The sequence below is a fragment of the Malaclemys terrapin genome, chromosome 6 (assembly GCF_027887155.1).
Source record: "Malaclemys terrapin pileata isolate rMalTer1 chromosome 6, rMalTer1.hap1, whole genome shotgun sequence".
Classification (NCBI taxonomy): domain Eukaryota; kingdom Metazoa; phylum Chordata; order Testudines; family Emydidae; genus Malaclemys; species Malaclemys terrapin.
Window position 1 is genome coordinate 90,085,100 of NC_071510.1, and position 27,730 is coordinate 90,112,829.

The window sequence follows — 27,730 nt, forward strand, 5'->3', positions numbered from 1 at the left end:
GATTGCTTGACCAGGCCCATTTTAGGCACTCAGTTATTCATTTGCAAACAATCATCTTAACAAAGGCTCTGAACTTTTGGAGTTACAACACAAATACACATTAATGACTGGGAAATGCCTTCTGAGTTGCTGAATTTTGCAAGTTGAGGCCTGTTCCTACTCACGTTGAAATCAATGTCAAAACTTCCATTGTTGATTTTAATTGGAGCAGTATCGGGCTCACAGTGCATAAGCAAATCGTTGTTGTTTTTTTAAATAGCAGGGACGCTGCATTATGAAATTTACTTTGTTCCTTTATTTAGAAAATGTCATTTTAGTCTGAAATATTTATGCTAATAGTATGTAAGTCAATGTTCTTACAGTATAATTTTTAGAACGAAGTTAATGTGAAAGCTTACTCAGATCTCTGTCAAAGCTGTGCTGAGAAATAACTGGTCATCTTCTTTATATATGCAATCTACAAGGTGTGTGGATTAGTGAAGTGCTAATTACAGAGGTTTTACTTTACACATCTCAAAGAGAAAATCTATCAAAGGATGGAGACTAAAAAGTGCAAAAAGTCTTCTACCAGGAGCTTTCAAACCACATACACCTGTATATGCACAAAGCTTTCATTTTCCTCCAGAGCTCAGATACTACTGCATAAAATAATAAACTGTATTATGCCATCTGAAAAGGGTAGATATGGAGGGTAATGTGGCTAGCCTTAACTGTAAAAACTTTGAACTCCAAGGCCCATGACTGTGTAGTCATTGTGAAATGTCTGGTTACATCTGATTTTTTTTTTCAATAAAATGCAAACAAATATGAGATCCAAATGCGGAATCTAATATGTAGGGATATTATGCAATTGTGGTCCACTTATTAGAAGTCTTTGGGTACATAAACCAATGAGAGGAATACGAGACGTCTAATATTTTCAGATACAACCCAATGCAATATTATCTTGCGCCAATACTCATATTCTAAAAGAAAACTATTCACATTTTCTTTACACTAGCTTACAATTCAAGACAAGAAATGGGGCAAAACATGAAAAAGCTGAATTTTTTTGTAACCTGGCATCTTTTTAAACTTCTGGGCTGTGCAAAATGGGCAAGGTTCTCTTTGATTTTTACAAATGTGTGTGAGCAAATCCAACCAAGTGAAAACAGCTTGCACAGAAAGCTAAAATGAGATTGCAGCATTTTAAGATGTCAGATATGTGTGTCAGTAAAATGTTACATGGCATGCTTTTTTAGCTGTGGCATGATACGTTTGTTGTGTCATTTTGTACCACAAGCTACTTGTGTTGCAGCATTGCCTAGGTGACCTTTATCTCAGCTGAAGAGTAAATGAGTTATTAAAAAAGTAGGACACTAGTGTTTCTCTTCCAATAGTTAACAAATATTTTGGGAGCACATAGGGCCCATAATGGGTGGGATTTTAACCATTTATTTTCATGGGAGCATGACTGGGCCCTTGATGTGTGATTTTTTTTTTTTGGGGGGGGGGGGGGGAAACGGTGCATTTTTCAATTTTTAATAAAATTGTGATCATAGTCAGGAGCTTAGGTACTATATGTATGCTTATTATAATAAAATCCTACATTCTTTGAAAACTAACCTTCTGCCATTGTTTAAGCCTGAAAGATGCTTTAAAGAAACAATAACATATTGTTATTGCTGCTGCTGCTGTTGTTGTTGTTCTGATTGCAGTAGCCCCCAAATTATGCTTGGCTGTTTCCAAAAAAACAAAGGATGAGAGAGTCCCTATCTTGAAAAGTGTGTAGCCTACAAAACTACATAGCTACAGTCCATCAACCTTTCCTCCCTTATTATTCAGGGTATTCTAGAACGTCTAGATGCTGGAGAAATTGTGATTGGAGATGGAGGATTTGTGATAGCTCTTGAAAAGAGAGGTTATGTAAAAGCTGGACCCTGGACTCCAGAAGCTGCAGTAGAACACCCAGAAGCAGGTCAGTCTTAACAAGAAACTGTGTAATCATGTGGAGAATGTAAAAATCTTTGATTATATATAATAAATTACATATTTTGTATTAGAATTCTTAGCAAGTTTTTAAATAGAAGTATCGAAACAGCTGCTCGATTATTTAAGACTCATGCACCTTTGTTGTAGTGGGGCTATTTTAGGAGTTGTGTATTGACTTAAAATGATAGTTTGTTTATTTAATACCTGCAAGAAATTAGAAGTTTTTAATAATGAATGTAAGGGCTTAGAGATCTTTTCATATACTCCACTATACTCGTATACTTTCAAGATTTACTCCACTGTGAAATGAGAAAAAATTAAAGGCTATAAGAACATAAGAAATGCTGAAGTGGAACAGACTAGGTATCTTCTCTCTGACAATGGCCAATGCAACATACGTCAGCGGATGGTGTAACCTCCTTCTTCTATCCCCCCCAAAATGCACTTAATGGAGCAATTCTCTACCATGAGGAGGAATTTCTTCCTGACCTAGCAAGTGATCAGCTTCTGCCTCAAAGCATGAGGATTGAAAATTATAGCATAACAAGTGTAATGTAGATGCTATTATCTATTTATGTATGCAATCTTTTCTAGAAACGTAATAGTCCTTATAACATCCTGTGGCAGCATATTCCACAAGCCAGTTTACAATGGGTAGAAAAGTATTTCCTTTGATACATTTTAAATGTGGTGCTCTTAAATTGAATACAGAAAATAGGAGTGCCAGAGTAGCCTTCTTTATAACAGGTCTATAAAATAATTAATATCTCCTCACTCTAATCCTTCCAATCTTCTTTGAGCCTCTCTTTATATGGAAGCCTTCTCACAATGCCTTTTAAACAGGGCTTAAAACCATCTATGACACTTGCTACTAATGTGCTGATGACCTATTACTCATGTCTATAACATGCTTATTACATTTATTAACCCTTTATATATTATTTATAAATGTATTCCCTTAATATGAAGTGTGAACATTTCCTCTTCTGTGCAGTGTGGTGCCTCCTCTGCACTGCTGACTTTTGCTCCTCCACCCTGCACAGTAATGTTACACAGAAATTAGGTGTGGAAAATAGAGGAAGCAGCTGGCTGGGCCAGTTGGTGTGAGAACTGCTACAGAGCTATCAAATCCCTCCTACCTAGTAAGGAAAGCACATAAGAGAGATAGAGGCTCTGGACAGGGGGAAGGGAGGGGAAAAAAAACTGAAGAAGAAAGTTGGAGCCTAGGAAGAGAAGGAGAGGATGAGGACTAAGAAAAGGAGACCATGAGAGGAAGGAGATAGGGAGGGCAAGGTTGTGTTTGGTTGGTTGGTTTGTTTTGTTTTGTAGAGGGGAGAAATGTTACCTGAGTAGGGATTAGAGAGTTCAGAAATGAGCCCTAAATGCCTACAATGTGAAATGTGTAAACAACTTAAAATGCTATCACTGTACTAAGAACAGGAGTACTTGTGGCATCTTCGAGACTAACGAATTTATTTGAGCATAAGCTACCCTGTTTCCCCGAAAATAAGACATCCTCCGAAAATAAGGCCTACTTACAGTTTTGCCTCTCGTTGTAATATAAGGCATCCCCCCGATAATAAGACCTCCCCGATAATAAGGCATCCACCGATAATAAGGCATTTTTCATTTCTGAAAAATAAGACATCCCCTGAAAATAAGACCTAGCGCATCTTTGGGAGCAAAAATTAATATAAGACACTGTCTTATTTTCGGGGAAACAGGGTAAGTTAAGCTTATGCTCAAATAAATTTTAGTCTCTAAGATGCCACAACTACTCCTGTTCTTTTTGCGGATACGGACTAACACGGCTGCTACTCTGAAACGTATCACTGTACTAAAACCCTGGCAAGATCTCTAATACGATTGCTTGGTCATATGTGCGAGGTCAGATTTTGTCCACATGGTGGGTTGAAATGAAAAATGATTTGAATGAGTTGTACTTTAAAAATACAGCACATCTTTAGCTAATACACCTCAACTATGACTGCAAAGAACTCTTAAATTATTGTTAAGATTCCAATAGTTGCTAGAGGCCCAACCACAATGGGGTCTATTGTGCTAGGCACTATACACCTAGGAAGAGACAATCCCTGCCTTTAAAGAATTTACAATCTAAATAGACAAGACAGACAAAGGAAGTAACATCCCCCTTTACAAATAGATTTTAAAATGTACACAGCTATTGTGACATGCCAGAAGTCACCTAGGAAGTCTGTAGCCCAGCTGGGAATTACTGGGTGAAATTTGTTGGCCTTTGTTATGTAGGAGGTCAGATTAGATGATCGTGATGGTCCCTTCTGGTCTTACAATTGATGTCTTAAACCCAGTTATTGTGAGGTTTCAGGCCAGTGTCTAAACCATAAAGCTATCCTTCCTCTCTAAATATTGACAAATTTAAGATCCTGCTGATTCCTTTCCTGGTTGTTTGGGATATTCATCTAGTTTGCATGTTTATGAATTTTTTTTTATTGGTTCACCTGCATCACCAGTTCCTTGATTTTTGTGAACCGTGCACTCTGCTGGGATGCCACAATCATAAGCAAAGAGCACTTGAAGCCTGTGGGGAGAGGGAGGTAAAACAAGTCAAGCATTATTAAGGAGCTGGAAGAGAATGTGTGGTCTTTCTTATTGACCCACACTCTTAGCAGAAGTTGGAACCCTTCAGGGAGTTCTGTTTCAGCCTTGTTGACAGTTCGTTGACCCATGAAGGATACAAAAGACATGGGAAAGGCTCCTGTGGTTATCACAATGTAGGTTCTGGAGCTCAGCTGTCATAAGATAGAAACTTTAGGAGCAGCCAAGCCCAGAGATGGGTTGGCTGGATTCTTGTGATACTTTTTTAATAAAGTTAACGCATGTGTGCGCGCGCTCACACACCCTCAGAAGGGTGTGAGTCTTGAACATGTTTTAACTGTTTTAGCGTAGGGTAAGATTTCCATCGGCTCACAAGAGAACAGCACTTATTTTACCCTGTAACGCAGGCACTAGCATACTTCAATGATGAGTATTACTGCACTAGAAGAGGGTGTGCAGTAGTGTCACACAGCAGAAACAGGATCCATAAGGACTGTGAAAATTGTAAAAAACATTTTCAATTTTCTGACCAGCTGTATCAATGACCCTTTATGGAAAGTGGCTGATAGAAAAACAAACTAGTGGATCCTAGAAGTATTCTGAAGTGGCCCTTTGTTTGGAGTGAATGACCTATTTTTTTAAATTATAATTAAAAATAAATGCTGCTCACACCTGGAGTGTTTTGACTGTCTCTGTTCAAAGGATGTGAGATTGAAACTTGATACTGCTACTTGATGCAGGATTCGAAGAACTTTCAGAACTCTGAAGTTGAGCAATAAGCTATGTTCCTGACTGGTTCTTGTGTAATAGCTGGTATAAGCAGTGTTCTGTTAGAGCAGCCTCCTGGGTTATTCCAGAGTGTGAGTGCAGGATAAGAATGGTCTGGTTTGTGTGCTCAGCACTGCCCTCTACTGAGTGGAATCAAACTTGCCCATGTATATAGATACACACTATACTCCTGAGGTTAAAAAATAAATAAATAAATAAAAAATCCTGCCCACAATATTTTAAAATTCTGCAAATGTTATTTGTCAAAGAAACGTGGAGGCTCCAGCATGGCATTGGAGAGCACATTCTGGGGCAGTGGGGCTCAGTAGGGTAGGGGTTCAGGTGCAGCTGGTTGGGGCTTGGTGAGATGGGGATGTGGGGGGTGGTCTGGGGGCGTGGGGCTCATCAAGGTGGGTTCTGAGTGCGGGTGGGGGGAAAGCCTTGGCGGGTAGGCTGGATATGATGGCATCTAGATGCATGGGGCTTGGGCGGATGGGGGAGCAGCTCTCTGTACAATGATCCCTCCCCCTGCAGCTGAGGAGTGATGGAAGCCAGGAGAGGAGTTTGCAGAGTTTCCTGCAGCTGGGGAAGAAATCTGGGAGTGTATCTGACCCGGTCCTGGATGCCATGCAAGGGAAGAGGAAGTCCCATCCTCCCCAGTCCAGCCTGGACTAGCAGCTGAGCCTGGTGCAGGGTAGAAGCCACCAGCCAGGTCTTCCCTAGCCCCACAGTGATTTACCTCTCTGTCGGCTGCCCTGGGCACCCAAAACATTCTGCTGGGGAGGGTCGGATGACCGCTCTTGTGGCTTCCCCATCAGAAAGTCATTTTTCCGTGAGGAAGCAAAGAAATCTGCGGAGGCATAAATTCTGTGGATGTGCAGTGGTACAGAGTTCCCCTAGGAGTAACTCTAGTGACTACGTTTGAGCTAGATCTGGGTTGGAAGCCTGTATTTTCTAGTCCTCATATTGCATCCACAGAGTTGGCTAATGAATCAGGTTGTCTATCAGCAGTGTGATATGATATCATAGGCTTTTTTTAAAACCTCTCCAAACATCGGCCTTGGAACTAGACATTTTTATATCATATTACCATACGCCTTTATAAAAGTCCAAGGGACAGTGTGGCTGAGCTTTGGCTATGGGATACAGGGGCTTACACTTCTGTCTTACTATTTCATATCTACCTAGGGTGGTCGTCTTCCAAAAGAACTTACCATCTCTCTGGTTTCTTTTTAGTGGACTGTGTATAAAATAAATTGTTAATCCCTGTTCACCTACTGTGACAAACTGATCACTGATTACTTCTAATGGACCTGATCTCGTAGGTAAAATTCCTACTAAAATCACTGCAAGTTTTGCCTCCAAAAGTACAGGATTGGGCCCAACCAAAGCATTACATTTAACTTTATGGGACAAGTGAAATTTGTGTTAGGATTGCAAGTTCTTTGGGGGCAAGTACCTTCTTTTCATTATATATGTACAATGCCCAGTAAAATGGGCCCTTGGTCTTGGTTGGAGTTTCTAGGTGCTACCACCGTACAAATAATAAATAGTATTAAGTTTGAGTAGAAAAGGGGGAATAGCAAATGCTGGCTGTAAGAGGAGGGCAGGGGTGAAAGTAGAAATAGGGACTTACCGGGAGGGGGCTGGGTTGGGGCCGGCTCTGGCCCCCGGAAGGGGCGGGGCCTCGGGTGGAAGGGGCTGGGATGGGGGGGGTCAGAGCCAGCCCCGGCCCACCCTATACCGGTAAGTGCCCCCGCCAAGGTAGCTGGGGGCTCTGGCAGCAGTTTAAAGGGCCCAGGGCTTGGCCGCCGCTACCACCCCGGGCCCTTTAAACCACTACCGGAGCCCCAGCTGCCACTGCTACCCCAGGACTCCGGCATCGGGGCTCTGGGGGCTATTTAAAGGGCCTGGGGCTCTCTTGCCTCTACAGCCCCGGGCCCTTTAAATAGCTGCTGGAGCCTGCCTGAGTGGGCAGGGCAGAGCAGTAGAGGCAGCGGGAGCCCCGGCCCTTTAAATAGCCCCGGAGCCCCACTGCTGCTACCCCAGGGCTCCAGCAGTGGGGCTCTGGTGGCAATTTAAAGGGCCTGGGGCTCCAGACGCTGCTGGGAGCCCCAGGCCCTTTAAATTGCCACCTGGGGAAGCCGGGCCGCCCCGGTATGGCGCACCGGCTCTTGCCGGTATGCTGTACCAGGGCGTACCAGCTTCCTTTCACCTCTGCTTTTGTGCCCTTTAATTTCCAAGACTGATAGTTATTCCTGTGACAGGCTGGCTTGCCTGTGTGCTGGAGAGCTTGGGGCTAAGCCAGTCCTGATTACAAGATGAGCCCCACCTGAGAGGAATCAAGTGATTCTGATATAAAAGCCAGCAGGAAGCTGCAGAGAAAGGGTGGTTGGGAGAGTGGTAGAGGCTGTTTCAGGCAGGAAGCCTGGAGGTTAGCTGGGAGATGCTGTAGTTGGCTTGAAGAAGCCACTGTAGGGAGCAAGCCTGGTTCCTGCAGAGACATTGAACTTTGACCCCGCTCTGGGAAAGAGGGCTGGGAACCCCCCAACTAAGGAAAGAGACACTAAACTGGGATTGGGGCCTGGAGTGCCAGTATGTACCTGGGGACTGAATAAATTGGACCCCAGGTGGAGAATATTGTAATTTTCCTTTTGAGCTGTGTGGAGTTTAAGGAGCCCTGTGAAAGAAAAAGGGGGCATGCAGGCAGCAGTAAGTGGCCACAGTGCTACAATTACTATTTTCTTTTTTCACAGGCTAGAGCGGATCCCTTATCTTCACTGTTGACTAATTTCCTGGGCAGTTGCTGTGTTCCCTTTCTCACACTGATCTAAGGGTTGGTCTACACTAAAGCTGTAAGTCGATCTAAGTTATGTTACTTAGGTCAACTTACAGTGCTGTGTAAACTCCACTGTGTCGATGGGAGACGCTCTCCCGCTGACTTACCTTATGCTTCTCAAGGAGGTGGAGTACAGAAGTCATTGGGAGGGTGCTCTGCCATCGACTTGGTGTGTCTTCACCAGACCTGCTAAATTGACACCACTGTATTGATGGCTCAATCAGCACTGCTGCCATAAGTGTAGACGTGCCCTTAATCTGATCTCTTTCCATACTTCCTCTTCCTTTTGCTAACATCTGCTTTCCTTTCCCCTTTCACTTTACCATCTTAAAGCAATCCTACTAAGTGACACTTTGTTAGCCAGGGTTTTCAGAACCCAAAGCAATGGTAACTTAACTGTTTCTCTCCAGGTGGTGTCAGGAATAAATCAGTGGAGACACAGTTCCTCTGTCTGATATGTGATACAAACCAGAGTGCTTTTACCTAAAACTACTTTTTTATTAGAGCATGCTGTCACAGTAGGTTCAGAGCATCTTTAAACTTTATATTTACCAAAGTTAAGAAAGCTTTGAGGAATCAACAGCCAGGCTTCTGGGGCCCCCTCCTTCTGTCTAGCTGCTGGGGAACTTAGTTATCATATCTTTGCCCAAAGAAATCTTCCTCAGACTGCTCCAAACTACACTTTCTCACTACGCTTTTTATAAATTTTCTCCTGACAAAGCACATACCTCATAATACTCCCTGGTAGGCTAACAATTTCCCTAGAAACAGCCAATAACAATTCATATTTCCTTATCAGAAAAATATTTCTAATGAGAACAATAAAACTTACTTGTCAAAGGTACCTAAAACCGAGGTTGGTTGTCCAAATATTCCTTCTATTTTCAGGGAACCTTAACTTCCTGTCCCAACCTCTCATTCTGATAGCAAAACTGCAAACATGCAGCTGCATGGCTTTGCCTCTCTGGGCCCTAAAACTATTTCTAGCTATGTGATGTTTTGGGTTTGAGCTGGCAGTGGTTGAACATACAAAATGGCTGATTGCAGTGCTGTCAAGTTCTGGGGTACGTTCAGGAATGTCAATTCCGGGGCTACAGCTTGAGAGGTCTGCAGAACAGACTACGGCAAAAGATAGGCAAGGTGCCAAAGATTCAGTGAGTGAGCTTACTGGCAGGGTAACTGTATTGTAAAAGGTCCTCCGTGGTTGATTAGACAGATCAGTAAGGTGATGTTGATCTGCAGTGGAGACTGACAGTCTCAGCATGTTTGACTGGCTAAGGAGACTGAATTGTCTGCTTCCCCCTATAAATTGTCCCTCCAGGTTAGGAGGTAAATCAACAGAGAAGGTGGCCGTGTTTGCTGCAGATGCTACACCTGCTACAAAACTAAGTAGAAGATGTCTTTTTTTACAATACCATTAATTCAGAACCTTTTCTAAGCTAACATAACCTAACCAATAAACATGTAACTGTGCAAACGGATGCTAAAATGGTAACAACCATATCAAACTTTTTTATGCCCTTTTTTTAATACCTTGCAGTTCGTCAACTTCATCGGGAATTCCTCAGAGCTGGATCAAATGTTTTACAGACATTCACCTTTTATGCCAGTGAAGATAAATTAGAGAATAGGGGCAACTACGTAGCTGAGAAAATATCTGTGAGTAAAACACTGGTTTTAATGGTGATCTATGGAAAATGGATAATCTTCTCTGGTTTGAACACAGAGGCTTCTTTTTACAGCTTGTCAGAATTAATTTAGCCATGTTCAAGGGCATGGAAATAAAAATTCCTATCAAATGGGGAGGGCTTATGATTTCATAGTCTGAAGTGGTAGGAAGGACCTCTGGCTCACAATGGCAAAGGGAAAAAAATCAAAATGTGGGTAGTGATGAGAAGAGGGAGAAATTTTTATTCCGCTTACTCAATATTCTAAGTTCTTTATCTTAAATGGGGTACATTAAAGACTGAATCCACAAACAGCAAGATCAGTGGTAACGGAATCCTTCAGCATCTGGAGAAACAACCCAATCCCAGAAATTACGAAGAATCCCAGAGAAAATACTATGTGGATAACAAATAAGAATAAATAGGTGCTAAGAGTATATCATCTACAACACAGCAATAACCAGTACATCCAAAATATTGATTTTGGTCCTAAATCTTGCCCCCTCTTTAGGTGAAGAGGGGCCCTGACAGTAGAACTACTGTGATTGTGCTGCAGAGGGGAGGAGAAAGATATTGTGAGCCCCTAGGGTACAAGAGTGGGTGTGGACTCCAGCTCAGGGCTCTGGCAGAGCCCTGTATAGCAAGTCTTTTGGGAATAGAGGGTTTGCCACTGTGTGGTTCCTCTCATTCTTCTCCCTGTGAAGGGGGTCACATGCCTGCTCAAGCCTTTGGTACGTAGAGAGGATTCTATGAGGGGAAGAAATTCCTCCCCTCGTCCCTGTGGAGATCTCCATGCCCTGAGAAATTACTCAGGTTAAGTGCTGGGGCAGCATTTGGGGCCTAATTAACAAATCAGGGTTACACACACAGTGGCTTTAGGGTATCAGAATGAGATACTTAGTTCTGCTCTTATACCATATCATCAGGTCTTGCCCACTTAGGCTGTCATAACTTATATTCAGCCTGACTTCATACTTCCATCCAGTTAATGATAAATATGCTGAGCCTGATTCTACCCAGAAGATACAAATAATTTCCAATGTATGTAGGTATGTAAAAGAGTTGCTCATCATATCCCCAAAGGGAGGAAGCATTGGGCCCTGAGTCGTTACTCATATTGTGGCACTGTGCATTGTTTTGACAAGAAGATCCCAATGTCAGAGTGCCTCAAAACAGAGTGGCTATACATTACTCTGTGATCAGAATGCATTCAAATGACTTAATTTTTTTATAGTAATGTTAGAAATCTTTCTTAAATTCTTCTATCCCCATTAACATTGTGCCATATTTACCTATGTTTTTATTAATTCATTCAGAGTGAGGTGATTGAGTTTGCATAAAGAGGACGAATGCTTTAGGTTTTTGTTTTTATTTAAATCCCTGTTTCTGTTGATTGGACATGCTTCCATATCTATAGGGAGAACTTTGCTGTTTGTTCTATCAATCCCAAATCATGACCTTTTAAACAAATTATTATTTTTTCCCTGTTTAATCTGTTTTCATAAATTCTCTTAGCACTGCTAACTTAAGTGTATAGGGAACTTGGCTTTCAGTCTACATTGATTAATCAATCTTAAGTACTGATATCTATTTTCCTTTATATACCCATATATTTAAATTTGTTGATTTATTATCTTTACAATGGGATAATTAATGCTACTCTGGTTAAAATGTCTTTTGATCTTCACAGATGTATGTACAAGATCCAGCTTAGTAATTTGAGTTTCCAAATTAGGATATGACAACCACAGACAATCCAACACTTCTCAATTTATAAACATTCATTCTTTCATAGAAATCCAAAAATATATAAACATATCCATATTAGGCCCCATAGGTGGTCTTTTGAACTGTAAAGAAGAATCTGTTTAAAACCAAATATTTGCTTATATAAGCATTATTTTATAAGCAGAAAATTCATAGGAGGATCTTTATATGGGGTATATAAAATATCTTGATGGAGGATTGTTGTATACATACTAATTAAATTTAATTATGGCTTGACTATGAGGGATCCAAAAAACTTAGTATGATAAAATCTCTTGGAAATATGTTGTCTTTTTATATACAGTTCACTTACCAAAAAACAAAAAAACTAACCTTTAAATATCCATACTGTGATAACTGGTGAGTAACCAGTCAGGTACCCAGTACAACAGGTTAACCAACAGACTTCTTAATGATCCATGGTGAAGTGTGAGAAACCAGATAGACTTGGTACTCTTTAGTAATGCAGCTTATCCCAAAACCATCTTATATTTTTGATGAATATTCAGAATTATCAAAATTAATGTATAATTGTGAGATTAATCAAAAATATTTGCAAAATAGTTTGCAAATGTAAGATGCTACTATAAATAAAAGCAAAATGTTGTTATAACAACACACCACCATAGGCATCAATCACGATAATGTTAATGTCAGATGGCAGTGTAAGATAGTTATGTGCCCTATTAGCTAACCTGAAGGACATGATATGTTGACCTTTAAATTGTTTTAGTAGCATGTTAGTAAAATAATGTCTTCATATTATGACAACTTTCAGATGGTGTGACATTACATGGTACTTTGAAATGTTTTAATGAAGCAAAGTCTATTTCTAAAACTAATTTGAAATTTTAAACATGAAACTGATTATGGTTCCTAAGACTCATTTTTCTTCTGAAATGCAGGCATCTCTGTAATAAATCAGTATTGATGTAGTCTGTTCTCATATTTCAGAGCCAGACAGTGAATGAAGCTGCTTGTGACATTGCAAAGGAAGTGGCTAAAGGAGGAGATGCTTTGGTAGCTGGAGGAGTCAGTCAGACACCATCATACCTGAGTGGCAGGGATGAAGCTGAGGTTAAAGCAATTTTTCGAAAGCAGCTGGATGTCTTTGCCAAAAAGAATATGGACTTCTTAATTGCAGAGGTAAATCCAACTGTAAAGAAACAAAGGGCCTTCAGTTGATGCAATTTGCCAGCTGATCACATTTCCTTAGAATTGAAGTCTTTAGTCAGTTTTGAAGTCTTTAGTCTCCTTTAAAATTTGCTACTGTGCTCTTATGCAAATAGTAGCGGATATATTTTTCCAAATACAATACTGGTAGATGTTGCAGTGTCGAGTGCAACCGAGACCCTAGCCCCAAATCTCTGTTCTGGTCTGTGCAGGAATGAAAGGGGAGGGTGATGGGGCTCCACTCCACTTTTTTGCACCTCCCCATAATCCAGGTGCTTTCTCCGCTACCATCCTAAATTAGAGGAACTTTAACACTGTTCTAACTTGCACTCTGCTGCCCATGACCCTTGATAATAGCTGGATGCAGCAGTGCTCCAGGCATGGTCCCATTCCCCTGGCCACATTCCAGCACATCCTCTGAGGGGGATGATGTGGAACTGACTGTCAGTTTTGTCCATCTGGGGAAGACCCTATATCAGCAACATTCCCTGCTGGGCAGGCCTATCTTAACAGCTCCTTTATGCTGCCAGACTGGTGTAAAGGGGCTATAGAACAAGGTAGAATAGAAAATTGAGCCATTTGTCTTCATTTGCAGCTAAATCCAGAGAGGTACTAAGCACTTCCCAGTCCTGTTGACTTCAATTGAAGTGGAAGATGTTCATCAGTATTTGGCCCGTAATCCTTCAAATGATGCTGATAAGAGTTCTTGGTATTCCTTGTGGAATTGGGATCTTTGTGATTATTCAGGGCCAGATTGTGGTCACACAGGAGCATAAGGAGGCATAACGCCTTTCTCCTCTCTCTGCTCCAGTGTGGTCTCCCCACATCTCCACTGCAGATGTGGAAGGGTAAGCAGGGGCCATGCAGGCAAGTGGGAGTGAAGGAGACAAGGAATGGGCAGAGAACAGCAGAGCTGGTGAGATAGGAGGGTTAATAATCTGCTTTTGGCACTAAACAATAGCAAATGACCACACACTTGGAGCAAGAGGGGGAATAGGGAAGGAATCAAGCCTCGGAGGCATAGTTCTTTCTCTGGGGTGCTATGCGCAGCCGTTTACAGAGAACAAATTGTACAAACATAATCTAAATCCCAGTGACTGAGGCTGAGGGTCTGATTCTATTCATCTTTCTAGCAGTGTAAATCAGGAGTAACTACTGGAGTCAACAGTTACACCAATGTAAATGAGAGGAGACTCAGCCCTGAGATCTACCTGCGTGGGAGGGGTAGAGATTAAGGGGTGTGTAACACTTAGACTGGGTCCTCACACACAAGAAAATAGATTAGATTTACTTTCTTTCAGTATTTTGAACATATTGAAGAAGCTGCATGGGCTGTTGAAACCTTAAAAGAATCTGGGAAGCCAATCGCAGCTACCATGTGCATTGGTCCAGAGGGAGACTTGCATGGTGTACCACCTGGAGAATGTGCTGTCCAACTGGTAAAGGCTGGTAAGAAAGTTCCTCCCCCATATACCTTAAAAATATATATTTTTAGGAGTATGAGATGAACTGAGGCACCTACAAAAGGAACATAAAAGTACACATCTCAACTAGGTAGGTTAGTGGTTATAATTAATAAATGTAACCAGGTTGCTTTCCTGCCTTATAATCTCTACATCTCAAGATTCATCTTGCAAAAAGGGGGGTATAGCCAGGTAGTCTCTATGCTTTGGTAATCCGTAGCTGTTAGAACAGGTCACTGAGCCATAAGCAACTGGCATAAAGTTGAGCAGTCCTAAAACTGCTCTACTTGGGCTGCTGAAGCAGTCCCAGGATCACAGGGGGCAAAAAGGTGGGCTAAAGCCACTGGATGTTGGTGCTGGAAAAGGGGATGGGGCACGTGATAACACTGGTGATGGTACGAGTTGGAGGGAAAAACAGGAGACGAGGGAAATGAATGCAGTATGGGTCAGATACAGAAAAGACAGCTTTCCCATTAAATAATGGGAGGGAAACCATGCAAGATCTTAAGAGATTGTCTCGATCTCCTGTCTTGCGACTCGATTATGCTCTGATTGGCTTGTGGTTGTACTGGTAGTGTTTGGAAGCAAAGCATTCAACCTCACTCTGACTAAAAATTTTAATTGCTATTAAGTCATTGCCCAGTTCCTGGAAAGCAGTATAACTGGAAAGTTGTCTTTTTCACAGGTGCTTCTATTGTTGGTGTGAACTGCCATTTTGATCCAGAGACTTGCCTGAGAACTGTGAAGCTCATGAAAGAGGGCTTGGAGGCTGCTAAACTGAAAGCACACCTGATGTCTCAGCCACTTGCTTTCCATACCCCTGACTGTGGGAAGCAGGGCTTTATTGATCTTCCAGAATTTCCTTTTGGTAAGACGTAGACCATTTTTTAAATTGGTGATTTTTAGTAAAGATAAAGCTGCAGTGGTATCAGTGCATGTAGTGGCATCAGTCCGTACACTACCTGTGCAGAATTTCAAATCAAGGAAAGTCAGAGCAGTTGCTATTAACCAAAATGAATTTTAGAATCCTAGAACTGTCGGGCTGGAAGGAATCTCAAAGTCCTCAAATCCAGCCCCCTGTACTGAGGCAGGACCAAGTAATCCCTGGCAGATGTTTGTCCATCCTGTTCTTAACCTCCTCTGATGATGATGATTTCAGTCTCCCTTGGGAGCCTATTTTAGAGCTTAACTACCCTTATAGTTAGAAAGTTTTTCCTAATGTCTAACCTAAATCTCCCTTGCTGCAGACTAAGCCCACTACTTTTTGTTCTATTTCCAGTGGACATGGAGAACAATTGATCAGAGTCCTCTTTTTATAACAGCCCTTAACTTAGTTGAAGACTTATCAAGTCTCTTTCCCCTCCCCCCCTTTTGCCCCCCCCCCCCAGTCTTCATTTTTAAGGTTTTCTAAACCTTTTCTCACTTTGCTGCTCTCCTCTGGACTCTCTCCAATTTGTCTACATCCTTCCTAATGTGTTGTGCCCAGAATTGGACATACTACTCCAGTTGATGCCTCACAAGTACTCTTGTAGAGCAGGACCATTACCTCCTGTGTCTTGCATACAATATTTCTGTTAATACCCCCCCCCCCCCAGAATATTAGCCTTTTTTGTCACTGCATCACACTAACTCAAATTCAATTTGTGATCCACTATAACCCCCAGATCCTCTTTCACAGTACTACCACCTAGCCACTTATTCCCCAGTTTGTAGTTGTGCATCTAATATTTTCCTTCCTAAGTGAAATACTTTGCATTTATCTTTATTAAATTTCATCTTCTTGAATTAAGACCAGTCTCTCCAATTTATCAAGGTCATTTTGAATTCTAATCCTGTCCTCCAAAGTGCTTGCAACCTCTCCCAGCTTGGTGTCGTCTGCAAATTCTATAAACATTCTCACTCCATTTATCAAAAATATTGAATAGTACCAGACCAAGGACTAACGCTATGGGCATCCATTAGATACATCCTCCCAGTTTGACAGCAAACCATTCGTAACAAGTCTTTGAGGACAGTCTTTCAACTTGTTGTGCACTCACCTTACAGTAATCTCATCTAGACCACATTTCCCTAGTTTTCTTATGTTCTGTCAAAACCCTTACCAAAATCAAGATATATCACATTGACTGCTATCACATACTCTATCCACTAGACCAGTAACCTTGTCAAAAAAGGAAATTAGGTAGGTTGCGTCAAGAAAAAAATTATGCCAGACCTTGCTAGCTATTCCTTCTAACCCTCTCGTTTTCTAGGTGCTTACAAGATGATTGTTTAATAATTTATTCCAGTATCTTTCCAGGCTATGCCCCTCCAGGTGGACTCTCTAAAATGCAGGACAAAGTAATCCTAGATTTTTATAGCTTGGATTATGTCCAAAAATGTGTTCCAACTAGCTCAGAGACTGACAGAACAGTTTCACCATGTGGCCAGGAATCCTCAGATTGCAAATTCAAATAGAACTCTTCTCTAAGAGGATCCATCTCCATACATTTCAAAAACTCATCCATTTCACTGGAGTTCCTAAACATAGAGCTTGCTTTTATAACTGACTTTTTCCTTGTATTGTAGCAAGAAATATGACAGCTCTTCCTACTCTATTTCTTAGAAACATTTTTAGGCTGTACACCTCTCCTTTTTAGCATCTGTTCAGGCTCTGGCCCAGTAACACTACTTAGCTGCTCATGTAAACTTTTTTCTTTGCTGAGCAATCTGCAACGATTCTCATCTCCGTTATGGAGAGAACAATGGCTATTTCCGCTGCAATCATCCCACTGCTAAGTGACGCTGGTTATTCAGGAAACATTGTCTTGTATGAGGTCATCTGCTAGTATATTCCCAGTACCATAGATTAGAACCAACATTCTCCCCTCCCACTGCTTACTCTCTGGCCAAGAGCCTGCATAAAGGGGCTAAATTGAACTCTGGTATAACTGAATGGATACCAGTGAAGTCAGTTTTCTAATCTAGGTCTGAATTTGACCTGTTACATGTCCTAGTTTCATTTCAAGTATCTTAACCTGATATTGAAGCTACTGAGTCTTTCACTGGCTGTTGGATTAAGGATGAAATCTGCTTTTGCTGTTTGGATTTGTACAGCTTCAGCAATAGTTTCCTATTTGTCTTTCTGTACCATTGTGTATCTACACCTTGTTAATCCTTTCAGCCAAAAAGCCCAATCTTCCAAGGAACTCTGGAGAGGTGGAAGGAAGCTCTTAGCCCATGTTGCTGAGGAGACTATCGCAGACTATCTGATGTGCCTGTCTCCTACTCACTACAATGGCTTTCCAAAATATGCCTAATGCAAGGTCCCTGCACTTACCTTCAAGGTGCTCAATGGTCTGGGCTCAGGTTAGCTATAAAACAGCCCAAAGCTCTAGAACAAGAAGTATAGCCATTATCTTTATCGTTGCACTAGACAACTCCATTGTGCCTCAGAAGCAAAGTTTATTTGTGCAGGAGATAGAGCTTTTGCAGGAGCTGGTCCAAGATTCAGGAACAAACTTGTGTATACTCCAAGAACCAGCACAAACCTCCCCTGTTTTCATTCAAAGTGCAAGGCATAACGCTGTGACCTTGCATTTGCTAATACAAAAGCATAACATAGTGTGCATATAGCTTATGAAAGAGAACCCCATGCTGCTTTTTTCATGTGGGGAGAGGACAGGAGAAGTTGATCAAGTCACTTAATGTACTTCTGGAAGATGCTTGAATAGTAGGGTGCTGAGGGCAGAACAAGAACTTTAATGGAATAGGAGGAATGTCCTCAAAAGCTTTGTCTGCATTTAAATCAGTTATTCTTAAAAGTAGCTGGTTCAGCATTAGACTTATTCATGCCTCTCCTAGATAGGCCTACCAGCTTGTGGCAGATCCTCTTGCTTTGGGACAAGCAATCTTAAACAAAATGTTCTTCACGGATTCCTTGCTATAGGGCCTGTTATATTTATGAATGGGGACTCATCTAAGGATTGCTGTGAGTGGAAGTTCTTTCACTTAGTCTGAATTTGTTGGTTTAAAAAAAAATCAGGTACTTACGATATTAATTCCCTGAATGCTAAAAGCAGCATATAGAACACATGGTGTCTATCACATCAAATACTACTTTTTAATTCAAATCTAACAGATACTCAACATAAAATCATTCCTTGTAGCAGAAAAGAATTCAGAGCCTGTCCAGAAGCTTCAGCCACAAGGATCAAGAAACTCTGGGCAGGTGGAAAGAGGCTGTGCAGGAGGAATTGCTGCAGCAGCCTTGTCGATATTAGTGTATTGTGGACGTGCTAGCACTTCTGCAAGCCCCTGCTACACCTTTAACACCGCATGTGTCTACGGTCAAGTGCTGATAACCCCACAAGTGCTTAAGACATCTGTATGTCATCCACCACTGTCACTCAGCACCATTGCAGCAAGTGCTGGTGTTGCAGTTGCAATAATGCAGTTAGTCCCCCTAGTGTAGTCTCCAAATTCTGTTGCCTACCTTTCACTGACAGCTGTGATGGCTCAGGCTGTTATTTATGTTCTATCTTAGATACAGAAAAGTTACCACTAGTACTGAATTTAATACAGTAGCAGAAAGATTTCAAACTACAATTATTTTAAATGGCAGCTAATTAATACGTCCCTTGAAAACAGACGCAGCTACTATTCACATAATAAAAAGATGGAAACAACAACACTCTCTTCGTATTTAGCTAGAATCAGAGGGATATGGGAGAGATGCATGAGCTACTGTCATCGTCTGACCTGCAAGAAGAAAAACAGGATGCAATGGATGTGGTTTAATTAGGCTGCAACATTATTCACTTAACATATCTGGGAATAGCTGGCAGTGATCAGACCACTCACATACAGGCTGCCTCTGGGGTTGAGAGTACCCAAGCTGGCACTTAGTTGGATCTGCTCTGCCTGGTCCCCCCTCTGTGGCTACTCACCTGTCACCCCAACCTCTGAGCAAAGGAAGTGAAAATAGAATAAAAAAAATTAAACATTTATATAACAATTTAAATTTTCTTCTTTTGCCTCAAGGAGATTCACCTGCAAGAGGAAAGTCAAAGGGTGACTAGCAGACACTTTGACACAGACACTCTCTGTGGCATGTACTTACTTCATTGGGGATTGCTTCTGAGACAGTACCCAGACAGACAGGGCATTTCCTGCTCTCCTGAGATCTGAACACAGGAAAGCTCATTAGTGATAGGGTGTGCAGCAGGCTATTCTGCTGCAAATACATCACTATGGTGCTCCACTACCCAGTCATTCCTCTATTCCACTCTGGTCACTTAAAGCAGGGACATCTATGTACCACAGCAACCCAACTAAATTGTCTGAGGGAGGGAGAGAGAGACAGGGCTGGGAGGAAGTTTGCTTGGCCTTATGAAGGGGTGGCCTCCCTCCAGACCTAGGCCTGGACTATTCCCATCTCTGGCTCCTATAGGGATATATATGAGGGGAGAGAGCTTTTACTTCTGCTGGAAAACTATTTAAGTAAACTTATAAAAATTTGCTGAAAATCTTTGTTTTCATTCATGTATTTTGAACTCCTTATCTCTTCCATGTAACAATGCCTTGGAGTCCAAGGCTAAAGTGGATTGGCAGCTGCTCAGTAGGAGAGGGGTTGGTAACTTTCCACTATGGTAGCTGCATTGACAATGAGTGTAGGGGACATAGCATCTGTCCCTTATGGCACATACATAGATCCATGTGCAGGACAGAACCACTCAAAGCATCCTTTGGAACAATCAGAACAGGTGAACGAGAGCAAATACTCTATATATCACAGACCTCAAATCATAGGTGCTGGAAGAAGGAGTGCTGGGGGTGCTGCCACACCCCCTAGCTTGAAGTGGTTTCCATCTTCTACGCGGTTGACAGTTTGGTTCAATGGCTCTCAGCCCCCACTATATAAAGTGTTCCTCAAATGCTTTCCTGTGGAATTGTCAGGCATTTGGGGGGGGGGAGGATGGGGACGGGGGGGGGACGACACACGACTACAATCCACAAGCTAGCAATGCCTAGGGCTGTAGTCTACAATGTGTACCCAAAACGGGGTTGTTAGTGGGCATGCACTGTATCATTATCACACTGGTGTAAGGTTCAGTGCTTTAACTGGTTTAAATGAGGCTAGAGGAGTGGGGTGGATGTGTGTTGGGATTTTCCAGTGGAAGATACAGGAAAGTATTGGGAGTTTGAAGATGAATTAATCGCTAGTATTCTCAAGTAGGGACCAGCAAAGCTTGGTAAAATAAGTGTGTGTGTGTGTGTGTGTGTGTGATCCCCACACACACTATGGAGCCAGAAAACAAAAGCTATCTTGAAAGAAAACAGGACATAAGCGTCAAAAAATCCTAGTCTAGCTAGAAATGTCTAGATTTTCAAGTAGTATTTTAAAATGTCTTTCCTTTACTTTCAAGAGCGGTTCATTAGAGCTGGCAGTAAGCCGATCAGATCCTTAGTTTGTCTAGCAATGAGTTTCCAGGACAATCTTATCTCCTCTCTCTCTCTAGCCTAGAGGAATAAGGGACAAAGCATGAGCTATTCATTAGGATGTAACTTAGGGCTTGTCTACACTGAGATACTATACCAGCACCACTCCAGTGCTTCAATGTAGGCACTACTTACACCGATGGGTAGGGTTCTCCCATCAGCATTGGTAATCCACCTCCCCAAGAGGCAGTAGCTAGATCAATGTAAGAATTCTTCTAATGACCTAGTGCTATCCACACAGGAGGTTAGGTCAGTTTAACTTTGCTGCTATAGGGTATGGATTTTTCATACCGGAGTGTAGTTTAGTGGACTTAATTTTCTAGTGTAAACCAGGCCTTAGTCCAGTGGTCCCCAAATTGTGGGGCATGCCCCCTTACAGGGCACATAGGAATGTTTGGGGAAGCATGGGGGACATGGGACAGCCCCCATGGGAGGTGGAGAGAGAGCCCTGCTCTGCCCCCAGCTCTGCTCTGGTCCTGCCCCGAGCCACAGCTGCAGGCTATGGCCATGGCCCTGCTCCCAGCCACAGCTCCGGCCTCTGCTCCCAGCTGCAGCTCTGCTTCCGGCCCCGGCTCCGGAGCCTGGTTCGTGGGGGGACACAGACAGGTTCCAGTATGGGTAAGGGGGATGCAATGGAAAAAGTTCCAGGACCACTGCCTTAGTCTCTCTGGGTTCTGAAAACATATTACTCTAGGAAGCTTAACCAGGATCTTGGGAACTCATTGAGCAAAATTCATCCCTGGGTATAACTCCTCTGACTTCAAGTGCACTAGCAGGAACAAATGCACTAGTTGTAATCAAATGAAGTCAGTGAAGGATTTGTTGCCATGATTATTATGGTTATTGGCTTATTAATTATAAACAATGTGTATATAAGATTTATTTTTTCAGAAACGGATTTCATGTTTCAGTTTACAGTGAATGCCTTTGCTACCTAAAAAGAGCAATTACTCATTTGATTGCAAAGGGTTTGTATGGTAGATTATTAATGTAGGCTGTCTGCTGTAGTATCCCACCTTTGCTGACAAACAGGATGTTATACAGGAAGTGTTTAGATGCCTGAAATGTGCATTATTCCTGTTCCAGCCAGCAAGGTCTCAGTTTCTAAAAGTATGTCAGCTATGCTGTAGTTGGCATCTGCTCTTCTGTTTGCCACAGTATTTATCCTTCTTTAAGAACAGTCTTTTTTCCAGTTTTTCCATTCTGTCTCTCTAAAGGATTAAAAGTTGCATGTCCCTGTTTTTCCCTCTGTGTCCCTTTTAATTGCTTACAAATGTTGGCATATTGTCAGAGCTAAAGTTTCTCCTCTCTACAAATCTAAAAGTCAGGTCAGTAAAGTCCTATCCAACTACTTCTCAAAAGAAGAGGGTGCAATAATGTCTAAAGAGGGTTAGGTCCAGGTAGTGGTGTAACCTCATTTCAGCTGGGGGGAAATTCAGTCTTTCTTTTAATACTATAAATGGCCAAACCATTATTAAACCACACATTAAAAAAAGCTGAATAAAGCCAACTTTCTATAAAACAAGAGAAATACCTTCCTGTGCGCTTAGTACATGGCCCCAGTGGCAAGCTCTTAGATGTACTGTGTCTGAGTCAGTGGATCTGAGAGGAGTGTGATGTAGAATATGGCAATTGTTACATCCTTCTACAACTGCCACTTGTAGGGAAGGATGGAGGTTGAAAACATGCAGGCCGAAGTCTAGTGATATGACTCTTCTTAGCCCATTCCTTTTAGAGAGGTTAGTGCCATAGCTGGCACTAAGTTGGTAGTCATCATGCAAACTGAGCATAGGACTGATTGTGGCAAGAATTGCAGGAGAGGAGGGAGAGGTGAAAAAATTCTCTGGGCTCAGGTTACTCTTGCCCTGCATATTGTAGAGTCATTAACACTGGGGCAAAGTGGGTACAAAATTCTGTATTCTGGTCTGTTGATACTTTACACCCATTTTGTATTATCTTTGCACTGATACACCAAGATACAAGGCACTGGTGTACTCTGGGGCCCCTTATGCTTTCACTTCCACTCTCCCTGGTGCACTCTACAGAACTAGGCACAAATCTGAGTGTTTGTTTAATAAACACCCCTTGGATTTCACTTACTATTTTCTTTTTCATGTAGTGAAGCATCTCGTCCTACTTTTCCCAATGTCCACTCTTCCCAAGACTGATTATTCTCCCTCTTTAAATATTTGTTTTATTCTTTCAAGAACAGTTTTTCATTCTCTGAATATGCCTTTCTTAACCTCCTGTGGTATCTGGAGCAGCATCCACCCTGAGTAATTTGCTTGGATGCTGTGGATTTCTGCAAGAGGAAGTGGAGAAAGGAATCCTGCCTCCTTGCGATGGAGCAGAAGCCTGCTCTAGTACCTTCCCCTGGGTCTCCTGCCCCAGTAAGGGGGTTCATGCTCCCTGTGCAGCCTCCTGAAAACCAGCCTGTCACTTTCATGCAGCAGCACCACACGGATTTCAGCGGCCACAGGGCCCTTTTGGGATTTTCAGGATTTGCTCTTCTGTTCTTTAAGTTTTGACTCTTCTCCCATCTCCCCAGTCATTCCCTCTTGGTTTTCCTGCCTCCGGCTTTCCTCTGCCCTCCCCCATTTCTCTGTTCACTTTTGTCCCTTCCTGTGTTGGTTCATTCTTCCTATTGTATCTCTCCCCCTTCCCAAAGTCTCTTCTCAACCCTATGGGTTTGCTACTCCACTCACCATCTCTGCAACAACAAGAGAGAGCTTACCCCTCTTCTAAGTCACCTGCACATAGTGCCTGCTGCAGAGGAAGAGGCAGTGCTGCAGAGGAAGAGGCAGTGCTACATTGGCTCAATGCAGCCCTTCTGATCCCCTGCAAGTAATTTATGGTTGGGGGAGGAGGGAAGCATAGCTGTCATCACTTGGACTCAAGCAGCAGCAGAGGGGACAAGGGGTAGGATAGAGGTAGTCTGCTATTTGAGAGGTGGAATTGAAAGTCTATTGGGCCTGTTATCTGACGGAGCAGCTGGCCACATCTGCTTTTCCCTAGCTCATACTCAAAAAGCAGGTGAGAAAAGTTCAAGGGGCTACTGGTGTGTTTCACCCAGTTGCAGGTGAGTTGATAGCCTTTTGATATAGTAGATTAAAGTAATGAAGTCTGTTTCCCCAGGCACAAAGTGGTCATTTGTTGATATTTTTTCTGAAGTGTGGGGATTAACACTGGGTTCCTTAAAGCACTGAGATGGTATTACTCCACATACATAAGCTGAGTAGAGGTCAACATTTATATTATTTTAAGTGGTACTGGCATTTTTCAGTAACGATCATATGAATAAAGCCTGTATTAAGTGTGACCTCTCTGATTTACACTTAAATACCCACCTAGTAGCTGGCATTTGATTTAGGGCTTTGTCAGATTAGAATTTGGCAGGCCCTATCCCTCTGGAACAAGGAAACTTCTGGCAAGTATGCAACAGAGGAGCATTGCAACACCTAAAAGTTAAAATGTAATGAAATATTGCATCAGTAGTGTCTAGCCTGGTTAACAGTGTTTAAATCTTTACTGCAATAGCCCAGTCATGCCTGTGACATTGTACTTTGCACATTTGCGAAATTAACTGTAGCTGAAAATGTAAAGCGATTTTACTAAATATCTGCTAAAACTAAGTATTATTGCAGTTAAAGCTGATGCATATCATTGTAGCTCTGGAGCCAAGAATTGTCACCAGATGGGATGTTCAAAAATATGCGAGAGAGGCCTATAACCTAGGGATTCGATACATTGGAGGCTGCTGTGGATTTGAGCCTTATCACATCAGAGCAATAGCTGAGGAGCTGGCCCCTGAAAGAGGATTTTTGCCCCTGGCTTCTGAGAAACATGGTAGCTGGGGTAGTGATTTGAGCATGCATACCAAACCTTGGGTTAGAGCAAGGTATGTATATTATCTATAGTACTTATCTTAAATGGCACATTAAATATGCTCCATACAGTGGTCTGTGTTGTCTCAAACAGTGAAATGGCTTGATTATGGAACTTTCAGAGAAACTTGCAACATGTATGTGAATTAGCATAACTTTTGAAAGTTCAAGTCTAATCTCTAGGGGTGAAATCCTGGCCCCACTATCTTCAGTGGGTCAGTATTTCACCCCAGGTTGTTTAAACCATGCTTAGGATGAGAGCCTGATTCTAACAGGTCCTGAGAATGATACCTTGCCCTCAGTGTAATCCAAAAACTCCCACTGAAGTTGAAGTGAGTTGTGGGCACTGTCTTTCAAGACTAAGACCTATATTTGTAATATAATACTATGACATGGACATTTTTTTTTTTTTTTTTTTAATGTCCCTCTTGTATAATGTTCGAAGGGAGACGTGGTCCCTGCCCCAAGAAGCTTAGTCCTGTACGCTGACCTAAGGTCAGACTAATTAGTTGGTAGCCATTAGTTAAAACCCAGGAACCTCTTCTAGCCATCTGTAGGCTAAAACAAAATGTGGTCATGTGGACAAAATGTGGACACTAATGGCTCTTAAGTACAAGTAGTATAAGGTACTATACTAACTCCATAATGGAGAAAACATAATAAATGCATGTGCTGCTCTTCCATTTCTTGCTCCTTTCCACCAGTACAAATAGATATGGGGGGGGGGCGGGTATTAGTCCCATATTACCTTGAAGACTGCTACACACTTGACATTCAGAATTTTTACAAACTTAAATGACTGCTGTGATGGGTTGGATCCCCCTTCTAGGATACCACCTGATGTGCTGGGGTTTAACTGAGCCTCCCCTGTTCAATCAGCTTATTCTGCCAGACTGGGTCCCCTTTACCTGGCCTTGCTGGTTTAGGCTCACAAGTCTCTTCCAACCAAGCACACAGGCAGGGCCATACCCAGCTGCACAGAGAGACCGAGCTACGCTCTGGAAAGATTCAGCCTTAGGGACTCTCCTCAACACTCTGGTGCTCACTCCCTTTAAGGGGTACAAACCCTAAGGTTTTATGAAATTCGCCCCCTCCCTCAGTGTGGAGGGAGATATGCACAACTTCTTGTCCTCCCAGTTAGAAATTACATAAACTTGGTTATATTATAAACAAGCAATAAGATTTTTTTAGTTAATAAAGTGAATTTTAAGTGAATATAAGAGATAGACAGAACAAAGCAGGTTACTGACCAAATAAAGCAAAATATGCAAGTTAAACTCAATATACTTAAGAAACAGGTTACAAAATGTAATTTCTTACCCTAAATGTTGTTTTAGGCAGGTTGTAAAGTTTCTGTGGTTCAGAGTTCCAGTTATATTTCTTTTCAGACTGGACCCCTGTGTCAGTCTGGACTCCCTCCTTGCCTTGCCTTCAGGTGGCGTTAGCAATCTTTCTTCTTGGGCAGACTGGCCATGGAGAGTAGGAGTCCCATTTGCCTTCCTCCCCACCCTTAAATAGGATTTACATAAGGCGGGATCCTTTGTTTCCCAAACTTGACTCCCCTTCCCTTCCAGTGGAAAGTTAAAAGAAGTCCCAGATAATGTTAGTATCCGGTGACAAGACCACCTGACTCTATAGTATCACAGCGTCCATGAGTCATGGTAGGAGCATCCGCAGGAAGGCCAAGCCTTTTCATAGTCCAGTGTCCTCGCTGATGGGCCATCCGCCCTGTCTGGCTTTTCCATTGTTGTTCCTGAAACGTTAGCAGTGGGCATCACCCAAAGTAGCATAGTTGAAATACAAATACATGGTCAATATTCCTAACTTCAGATACAGAAACAATACAGACATACACATTGGATAATCACATTCAATAAATTATAACCTTTCCAATGATATCTTACAAGACCCATCTTGCATAAAGTACATCTCAGTTATGTCATATCATAAGCATATTTTCATAAAGAATATGGAGTGAAATGTCACAACTGCCTTATAGCATGTTAAAAGAATTACATTCTTACGCTAATGATCTTTAATTTGTTAGCCCAATGGGTCTTCACAGACTACTTTGACCAGAATTGGTCTTGACATTTGTACTCCCCCCTCCCCATTTACACCCCCCCTTCCCCATTTGTTGGTATTTAATACAATTCAATGCATCTGTATTGGTTTTGGGAACATATAACTAGAGAGGCCCCTTAAAATGAAGGAATTGTAATATGTTTTGGTTTGGATTAACATGAAAGTAATTCATAGCAACTTTTAAGATAGATTTAATATAGACTATCATGATACCTATTTGGTGAGTGGCTTAAAATGTTGCTTTAAAAGAATGGAAGGCACTTTGGCTGTGTTTATAAAAAAAAAAAAAAATGTCATAAATCTTTCTCTATCCAGACTTCCTATTGAGCTAAATTTTATGCAAATGAATTAAATCCACTGACTATTTTGATCTAGTTATTAAAATAGTTTAGACTGTTGTAACATTTCCTCAGACTCCGTCATTAAAAATATTTAAACATTTTTCTTTTATTTAGGGCAAGAAAAGAGTACTGGGAGAATCTGTTGCCTGCTTCAGGCAGGCCATACTGTCCTTCAATGTCAAAACCAGATAACTGGGGAGTGACCAAAGGAGCTGCAGAGCTGATGCAGCAGAAAGAAGCAACAACTGAACAACAGCTGAAGGAGCTCTTTAAGAAACAGAAGTTCAAATCCAATATAGTGGCTTAAGTATTAGCCTGAAATATGTATGGAGAATTTCCAAATGTGCTTGCGTCACATGAAATAACTTGTGAAGACAAATGTCCATGTATCAGTTTACATGTAATGGAAGAAGCAAAATGGAGACAGAATTTGATTGCAAATGAGGTATCAAATCTTGAGAATAAAACACATTTCTATAAGACCACTTTAGAAAATCATTTAACACAAGATAGGGAAGGCTGATGTATTAATAATTAAGCTACCATTAGGGTTTGCTTAGTGCTGTTATTTGGTAATATGATGGTGTAAAAGGAGTACAGTGCTAATTGAATGTTCAGAGAACAAAAATTATAAGCAAATTTTTTTTACTCCAGTCTCTTAAAATGTCATAAACTGCAATAGGCAAAAGTAGTAATTGTATTAACCCAGCATGCC

At 41.8% G+C, this 27,730-nt stretch overlaps 1 protein-coding gene across 1 annotated transcript in view; it reads left to right on the forward strand.

Annotated features, from left to right (window-relative positions):
• Nucleotides 1–27,497, forward strand: part of LOC128838991 (betaine--homocysteine S-methyltransferase 1) — a 30,588-nt gene extending 3,091 nt beyond the window's left edge. The window contains exons 2-8 of the mRNA XM_054031585.1: nucleotides 1,825–1,957; nucleotides 9,696–9,814; nucleotides 12,544–12,735; nucleotides 14,064–14,211; nucleotides 14,911–15,093; nucleotides 24,375–24,603; nucleotides 27,130–27,497. Coding sequence (XP_053887560.1) covers nucleotides 1,825–1,957; nucleotides 9,696–9,814; nucleotides 12,544–12,735; nucleotides 14,064–14,211; nucleotides 14,911–15,093; nucleotides 24,375–24,603; nucleotides 27,130–27,322 — 1,197 coding nt within the window. The 3' untranslated portion in view covers nucleotides 27,323–27,497. The remainder of the gene's footprint in view (nucleotides 1–1,824; nucleotides 1,958–9,695; nucleotides 9,815–12,543; nucleotides 12,736–14,063; nucleotides 14,212–14,910; nucleotides 15,094–24,374; nucleotides 24,604–27,129) is intronic.
• Nucleotides 27,498–27,730: the final 233 nt, after the last annotated feature.